Here is a 9442-nt window from a genome sequence, read left to right on the forward strand (position 1 = left end):
CTTCCACCTTTCTTCCTGGACCTAGTGGTAAGACGCACCATGGGCGGCCGCAGCGACGCTCTCCCCCTCGTATCGTGCCTGGGTCTTGGTGAGGGTACAGTCAGAGGGAGGCCAACCGGGGTGTTTCAGCGCGCTCCGGTGGCCAAGTGTGCTGGGGGGGGCAAAGTTACCTTCACCCCGGTACCCCTGTGCCACTTAAACCAGCTCTGCTCAATTGTAAAGAGCCACACCGATTCAACATGCATACAGATTGTTTCGGATTAGTTGGTCCTCATCAGTGCATGGCATGGATTAATGTGGCTCTATGTGGGTAGGATTTGAAACACCCAGAGTTATAAATTGCCCAGCAGAGTCATGGTGAACCAGAACTCCTAGGAGTGTCCTCCTACAGGAAGACCAAAAAGCCCTCTTACTAAAATGTTAAGCAAAGCAGAAGGTTACATTCTCAAAACAGAAGGTATTGGCGATTATTCAGCTTGGAGAGAGCACAGGCCGAGGCAGAGGCGAGAGAGGCTGGAGGCACAACTCACTCAGCTATCATTCCTCTATTGTTTTAGAAGCAGAAAGAAATAAAAAAAAAGAGGATACACAGCAGTGACTGCAAGCCAGATAACTAGAGATTAAGAAAATTGGGGGGGGGGGCGCCTCTTAGTCTAATAGCAATCAGTGTGTGACAGCTGGGGTGGGAGGGATGAAGGGGGTACTTTGGTGTCTCGGCCTTGGGTGCTGGAGGACCTTGTCCCGGCTCTGAGTGAACATATGATGTCTCCCCAATGCATCACTGCTAAATATGCAAATCATCCCTTTGTTGTCCCTGGAAGCTAACCAGACCCCCAGAACTGCTGGAATGCAATGATGTGTCAGCTTGTTAATCTAAACTTCCGCAATAAGGCAATGCATTACAATAATAAGGATGAGCAGCGCTGAAGGCTGCGGCTGCCAGCATACGCAGGTTAGCTCATGTTCAATGTAGCAGCAAATACCTCAGTCCATCCATAAAGCTTGTCTTAATATCATAATAGCAGATCTTATAGAACGCACCTCTCACAGCTGCAGCCACTCTGAGATAAACAATCATATCTTTTCTTTCTCCCAGGGGAGTACATAGATATCACTGGGCCCCCCTGCAAAACTTTGGATGGGGCCCCCTCCCCTGCACACTGAATAGGGGCTGTCTACAAATCTTTGTCTACAAAACTTTGTATGATTCGTTATCAGTAGCTGAGCAGAGCAAAAACAGCAATCCTCATGCGAATCCATTCACAAAAATCATTCAGCAATCAATGCTGTCCCTACAGCTAAGTTAAAAGCTGGGATCTTCATTACAAGAATAAAGTCGCTTGTGTAGTCACATACACTGCGTAGAGGTAGCCCAGTGTCGTATGTGTCCTAACTCTGGCCCTGTAACATGCATAACACAAACATGCACGGATTCAGCAGATCAAAACCTATCTAAGCAATAGGGGCACATATAGTTACCGTCCTCCCTGGGACAGATAGTGAATCTAACTAATCCTGCAAGGGAGCTGCTAGTACCTGCATATGTACCATGCAAACACACCAGCAAGCTGTGTGTGCTAAGATCACTAATAGGGGAAGAGGGGGAGCACTAGATAAAATCCTAGCCACAAAGATCCCAGCTTTTAACTTAGCTGTAGGGGCAGCATTGACTGCTGCATGATTTTTGTGAATGGATTTGCATGAGGATTTGCATGAGTGTGCGGAAGTTCATTTTGACTTTGCTGTTTTGCTTGCCACACCCCTTCCAGCACCTCACTTGGGGTTAGGAGCCTGGATTTTGTGTTTTTTATGCTGAGCAGAGACAGTCATTAGAACAATTGTGCCCAGTTTTTTCTCTTCATGTTCTTAGTTGTCAGTCTCTCAGGACGGGGCCCCCTGTGGCTTCTGGGCCCCCCTGCAGCTGCATCCCTTGCAGGGTATTTTGTTACGCCCCTGCCTTCTCCTCCTAAAATGGCTATTTTTTTCCCATATCCCAAAGGTTTTTTTTAGGTTTAAAATCACAAAATGTAGATTTAATGTTCTATTGTCCTTGCTCAATGACATTATTTCAAGTGTCCCAAAGCTAAAATATATGAACTACTGACTTTTTTTTATCTATCCCCTGCACTTATCACATCTCTAGGATCCAGCTACAGACACAAGCGATACATCTTCCTGCTCTTCCTGCTAGGCGCCCTGGTCTTCATGTCATAAGCGGTGTCTGTCATCATGTAACCCCTTCCAATGATGGCAGGTCACATGATGATAGACGGCTCTATAGCCATGGAGACCAGGATGCCTAGCAGAAGACGTATGGCGTGCGTTTGCCACTGGATCCTAGAGAGGTGAATCACGTGACCTCTCTGCTTTGTGGTAACTGCTTTACCTGCCTCTAAAATGCGGGCGTAGGAGATTTGGGCGCAGCCAGCACCACCATAGGCCGTAATAGGAAGTACGGCTATAGCGGCACACAGTGAGTAACTTCGATGCGGTCAGAAGATGGAGCTGAAGTTACCTTTAAAACACTGTAATTCATCCGGCAGCGATAGCTGGCAACCGAATTAGATAATTTCTTGCCATCCACGCTGACCTGGAGGGGGAATAGTAATTAACGCCGCTGGGACTTGTGCAGGAGCAGGGTAAGCCATATACCGGCTGTATCCTGCACCCAATTCATAGGTACACCTAAAATGGGCCTGCATCCAATGTCCTACATCCTCTTCACGTGCCCCTCCCTCTCCTCCATGGTACTTAGCTGAAATCACTGAGGAGACGAATCAGACTATGGTAACCACCACAGCTATTTCTCCTTAGTGACAGCCAACGGATATGCTGTTAACCACTAGCGAAGCATAGCTGACTAAAGTCTGCCCCGATAATGTGGACTGCTGCACTACTACTCATGAGGTGAGGGGGGAGATGAACGCTGGAGATAGGAGAGCATGTCAGGAATTTCTAGGACATGAAATATAAAAACTGATCCAGAGGTACCTGAAATGACGTAACATGGGGCCTGATTCATTAAGCTGTGCTGCTATTGCAGTGCGGGTAATTAAAGGGCTGCGCAGCAGTGCTGTGTGGCATGCGCACCTAAATTACCTGCGGCCGTTACTATTTTGCAGCCACTCCTTGCATGCACCGCGAGATTTGAAGTAACGCCACCACGATATTTCACTAGTGCGGCCACTACTACTTTAATAAATGTTAAAGTGTGGAATAGGAGTTGAAGAGTCGGAGCAATTTTGGGTACCTGGAGTCAAAGGTTTCAATAAACTGAGCAGTTGGAGTCGGAGTCGGTGGTTTCAATAAACTAATGAGTTGGAGTCGGATGATTTTTGTACCGACTCCACCGACCTGGCGCTAGTGAAGTATTGCGACGCAAGGAGCGGCCGCAAAATAGTAACCGCCACAGGTAATTTAGGAGAGTACACCACGCAGCACTGCCGTAGCATGCAGCCCTGTATTTCGCTCGCATTGATGTCATTTCGCTTAATGAAACAGGCCCATGATAAGATAAATGGGGTTTACTGCCTTAATCCTACTTAGATCTAGCCTCTGTTTCTATTTCCTGTTTACTCACTATAAAGGTTAAGAATTCAGGTCTATAATAAATGTAATATATCTATAAGTTGAAACTTCTACAATCAATTTAGAAATGTTATGTTCAAAAAAAATATGAGGAAAAAAATGAAAATCACCATAAATGGTAATAAATAAATAGCAAAGTTTACCAGATGATATAATTATGACAAAGCAATAAGTCCACGTGAGTGTGGTCTTCCGTGTTCTGTAAGCCAAACATACAATTGCAAATCTGCTCACATCAGTGATAAGTGATTACAGGCCATAAAACTCCTGTGTGGCTGAGAAAACCACTTGTATATGCAGAGAAGGGGTAAAGAGTTCAATAGCTTAATATGTATAGTGACAGGCAGGGCCGGCGCTACCATAGAGGCAAATGAGGCAGCTGCCCCAGGGCCCCAGAGCTTGTAGGGGCCCCCAGTGGCTACAAGAGGAAAAAAAAATTCAAATCGGCCTTATAGTTTTTGTGAAAATCGATATTAAAGTTTCAAAGGAAAAAAAATACACATTTAAAAACCTGCCGACTTTAATGGTTAATAGCAAATCCACCTTAAATGCTAGAAACCCTAAATTTGCAGGATATCACTGGGAATAAGAGGAAAAAACAATTTTTCAAAAAGATCTTATAGTTTTTGAGAAAATCGATTTTAAAGTTTCGAAGGAAAAAAGAATACTTTTAAATGCGGTAAATGTAACTTTTAGTAGCAAACCTAATGGTAGTGTAATTTTACATGCATCAAACTAAAGCGCAATAAATTTCCTGACGGGGTTTCCAGGGGGTCTATACGCAGCCGCAGCGCTTTGGCCAGGGATCGCTATACAGCCGCAATATGGCTGTATGAAGATCCCTGGCATTTTTTCCTATTTTCCCAATTTTTTTATGTTTAGAGTGTGGGAATTTATTTTTTTTAAAAATTATGTGGGGTCCCCCCTCCTGAAACTTTGTAACCCCTTGTCCCCCATGCAGGCTGGAATAGCCAGAATGTGGAGCTCCGACCGATTGGGACTTCACACCCTGACTATACCAGCTGCAAAAAAAGGTCCCCTAATGCCGATTTTTGTTCCGGGGTATATGTTGGGGGGGCCTCCCAGGTTTATTTTGCCCTGGGGCCCCATTGTTGCTTAAACCGGCCCTGGTGACAGGCGTTACTATATAGTACATGTGTACTCACCTTTAGTGAAAACCAGCTAAGATTCAAATTAGCTTTAACAGGAAGCAGACTTTGCAGAGGCTAACCAGATTCTGGTACTGTAGAACAGTTAATCAGCAACTGATCTGATGATTAATTGACCGGCAGTTCTTGAACCTGGCAGGCCTGGATTTATCTCACAGGAGCCTATAGGCTATATGTCCTGGCACCTTAGATTTCACTCTCCATTAACCTACAAACCCCCCACTGAACCGCAACGCAGGTGTGCTGTCTGTCCCAGATGTCACTTCTCTCTTACTTCTCTTGCCTATCATAGGTAGCTGCAGATGCCCCTTAGTATTATATAGCCATAAGTACTCTCAATATTAAGTAGCTAGAGGTGCCCCCAAGGATTAGGTAGCTAGTGGAACTTCAGTATAAAGTAGCTAGTGGTGCCCCCAACTGAAGGGCGATCTCGTCAGTGTAATGCCGAGAGCTGGGTGGGTAACCTCTCATTTACACTTTCATCAGGACTCTGCATAGGGAAGGAGGAAGGGAAGCATCGGGGAGTGGGCCGCCTTTCCATCAAGAGGCGCTTGTAGGCATGTGCCTACAGTGCCTTGTGGTAAATCTGGCCCTGGAATCTTGTTAGCCTCTGCAGAGCCTCATACACACAAGAGACATATTGCCAGGCGGGGATTGGCATCCTCGGGCAACATTACAGGGTCGAGGATGTACAGACATTTCACTAGCCTGCAGTCTAGCAACATGTTCTGTTCCTATGCAGGGAGCAGAGCAGCCCGGGAGTGATGTCACATTATGGGCGGGGTTAGTGGGGAGAACAATGCTTGGTCGGGGGTGGCAGTGCACACTAGATTCTCAGCCTTAGCCACCTACTTCTCCTTGGCCAAATTTCAGCTAGCGTGTGTAAGGAGCTTACATTTTCAGTTCAGTCCATGCGCTTGGCTACTGTAACCCTACAAGGGTGTTCCCACAGCAGCGTTGTGACTTATTTAAAATTGTAAACATGCTGCATGTAGCATTTTTGGAGCAATTCAGCATGAATGAATGTGCAATAACGCTCATTCATTCATTCAAAAGACGCACTTAAAATCGCTGTCCAAACTCGCTAAGTTCTAGCGATTGCAAATTGAATCAGACCTTAGTTGAATTTTTTGATCATTCCTACCGCTTTTCTGCTGCACCTGCTATTGGTCCTTTGAACTTACAGGAACCAGTAAAAAAAGCAGTCATCTCTGACAAAGGAACAAGTACACTCCCACACAGATGTTCTAAGAACTCCGCTGAGATCACGTAGTTGTGATTTGAGGATAGCGCAACAGAGTATACAGTAGATCTGTCTATAAAAAAATCACCAATATGCTATAGTTGCTTCATACAATGGGAAAAGTAAGCAGAGGCAGACAAATCTGGCAGTCCTTACACAAACCTCCCAACTTTATGAGATGAGAAAGAGGGGCACTTAAGCCACGCCTCTGCCACATCTCTAATCACGCCCCCGGCACAACCATAATCACACACACCATAAAGATTTTGTAAGAAAAATATGTTGTTTTATAATTCAAACCACAGTGGTCCTTTCTATCCTGATTCATTTCCCTTTGTATTAATTTAAAATAAAGAAATACATCAATTTAAAGGGAACCTGAGATGGTTAATTCGTTTTTATTTATACTTACCTGGGGCTTCCTCCAGCCCCATAAGCACTGTGGTCACCCTCGCAGTCCTCCTCGGCCCCTCTTTTGTGTCGCTATGACTCTCGGTAATCCAGACAGTTGCGGCCTTCTGCGCATGCACCCTTCCTTGCGCCCCTGGAGCATTCTGTACCTACGCAATAGTATTGCATGGGCGCACAATGCTCCATGGGACAGGAGCACGGCTAAGCAGCGCATACACAGAAGCCAACGACTGGCCGGAATACCAGGAGACATAGCGCTTGAATGGAGGGGCCGAGGAGGATGGAGAGGGAGGCCATGGTGCTGGAGGAAGCCCCAGGTAAGAATAAATAAGGGCCAATGTACCATCTCTGGTACACTTTAAAGGATGGTATTAAAGTTTAGAGTAATTTAAAGATAATCTGTAACTTTAAAAAGTGCCCCTGGGGGGTACTTACCTCGGGAGGGGGAAGCCTCTGGATTCTATCTAGGCTTCCCCAGTCCTGCTCCGTCCCATGGGGGTCTCGCTTGCCCGCTCCGAACAGCGGCCATGTAAATATTTACCTTCTAGGCTCCAGAGCAGGCGCAGTAGCGGCTCTCAGCTCGGAATCAGGCGGAAATAGCCGATCCCAGTCGGGTTTGCTCTACGGCACAGGCGACTTCTGCCTACGCAGTACAACGGGCCTGACCGGGATCGGCTATTTCAGCCTGATCACGAGATGAAAGCCGCTACTGTGCCTTCTCTGGAGCCGGGGAAGGTAAATATTGGAGGAGCTACTGCGCCACAGCCTGACAAATTGTCATCTGTGGCTTTGGAGGGGCACAGCGAGAGCACCGTGGGACGGAGGAGAACGGGGGAAGCCTTGTTAGGATCCTGAGGCTTCCCCCTCCCGAGCTAAGTACCCACCAGGTTCACTTTTTAGAGTTACAGAGTCTCTTTAAGCACATTTTGAGTAGAAAACTACATATATTTACACAGATCTGTTCATCAGTCCTGAAAGAGGGACAAGGGAGGAAGACAGAGCGACAGAGGGATTTGGGTTTCCAAAGAGGGACTGTACCTCCGAAAGAGGGACAGTTGAGAGCTATGCATACACTCCAATAGCAGACAGTTCTTAGTGCAATCAGCCCAGGTAGGCTGCATCCCTTACGGTATCCCCACTGGGTTTCCTCAGGGGATCACTCAGTAAATGAGGCCTCCATCTGCTCCTTCCACCATTAGCATCAAATTCCACTGCATTAAACAGACATTACTGCAGCTTGTAACACAAAGAAGTCACAACACAACATACTGCTATAAAACGGACACAATGGCCAATCAATAGCTCAATCCAATATCACCTCCAGGATTAAGGTGTCCAGGGACAAGCAGAGCACCTCTGGGTGAGATAACTAACAACACCTCTATGCTCAGAACAACACACCTACATGTCCACTCTGCATGGACACAGCTGAGGCATTATCTGAGTCTTTCTAGAAACATTTAATATTTAGCATGCATCCCTGGGCTGCACAGAGATATTTAAATTACACATTCCTTGCTGCATAAAGGGAGGCAGATTGCAGGAAGCCCCCACAGTAACATAGATAAGATAACCCCCTAACCTGGTTTCCTTGCAGATCATCCTATTATAGCTCTGCCAGGAGGGGCTGGCATCTCCTCTCCAGTGTAAACAACATGACTGCAGCATCCCTTCCCCGGCAGTGTGGTACTTACTGTCTGTGGCCATGGTGCTGGCAGCAGAGGCAGCCCTCCTAGCTGTGCAGTTCGCAGTGAAGAGGAGCAGGGAGGATGCTGTGAGGATGAGCAGGCTTCATATTACACAGCCAGGCAAAGCACTGCAAACACAGCCTGGCTAATGAGCCTGCTGCAGCAGCAGCTGCTGCTGGCCTGCCTGACCCAGCTCTGCCTCTTCTCACCACTGACAGCTGCAGGAGTCCTGAGGCTCAGGTGAGATGTGTGCTGTCAGCTCTCCCCTCTCACATGTGAGCAAATCCCAAGATGATGTGATCCCTGGAGAGGCGATGCTGTGGAGCCCATCGATAAACTTGTGCTGCCTTCAACTGAAACTATGTAGCCTAACTAAACACAGGAGCAAAAGATAATATAAATCCAATATTCAGCTCTGGGGCTAAAAAACTAAACTTGTGCTTCAACTGCAACTATGTATCCTTAAAGGACACCCGAAGCGAAAATAAACAAATGAAATAAATGATTGTATCGATCTTCATTCTCCTAAAAAATGACTTTTTAAGATATTGCACAGTTTTATTATATGTTTAAATCTACTGTTTACATTTTAACTGTTTTACTGTTTTTGCTCAATGACACAATCATTGAAGTATGCCAGAGCTAAAATCTATGAACTATTGACCCTTTTTATCTCTCAGAAGCCTTTTTCTGCTAGGAAAGTGTTTTATAGTTGTAATTTCTTATCCAACTTGGCACTGTACATACCCATATCTATCTCATCATGTCACACGTCACTTCGGGTATCCTTTAACTAAACCCAGTATTCAGCCCTGGGGCTAAAACTCTACATAAGTTGAGTACTTTAAACTGGATCTATACTCTAATAACAGGGGTGCAACTAGAAATCACTGCCCCCCCTGCGAAGCTTTGGATAGGGCCCCCTCCCACCATGCAACCCCCCTCCCCCCGCACACTGAATAGGGACTGTCTACAAATATTTATCTACAAACTTTGTATGATTCGTAATCAGTGGCTGCGCAGATGCAGTCATTAGAACAATTGTGCAGAGAGCAGAAAGTTTTTGGCCCCGCGCACATCAAAACCTCTAGCAGATCTGCAAAACGCTAAAGGTTTTTGAAGCAGATTTCAGAGCCATTCTAGGCATGTTTAGAGACATTTTCTAAACATGCCTAGCGTTTTTTGGAAAGCGGCTCTGATCTAGCGTTTTTCAGAGCGGTTTTCCACTTTCCTATACTTTAACATTGAGGCAGAAACGCCTCAGAAATCTAAAAAATGCTGCAGCCCCCGAGTTTGCGTTTGTGGAAAAAATGAACCGCTCTGGTGTGCACCAGACCATTCAC

The 9442-nt window shown here is 46.0% G+C and overlaps 1 protein-coding gene across 1 annotated transcript in view; it reads right to left on the reverse strand.

The window, feature by feature from the left end:
- SYT16 (synaptotagmin 16) overlaps nt 1-8300 on the reverse strand; it is a 150673-nt gene extending 142373 nt beyond the window's left edge. The window contains exon 1 of the mRNA XM_068254278.1: nt 8106-8300. Within this exon, the coding sequence (XP_068110379.1) occupies nt 8106-8118 (13 nt within the window). The 5' untranslated portion in view covers nt 8119-8300. The remainder of the gene's footprint in view (nt 1-8105) is intronic.
- Nucleotides 8301-9442: the final 1142 nt, after the last annotated feature.

Source organism: Hyperolius riggenbachi, chromosome 9 (assembly GCF_040937935.1).
Source record: "Hyperolius riggenbachi isolate aHypRig1 chromosome 9, aHypRig1.pri, whole genome shotgun sequence".
Lineage (NCBI taxonomy): Eukaryota > Metazoa > Chordata > Amphibia > Anura > Hyperoliidae > Hyperolius > Hyperolius riggenbachi.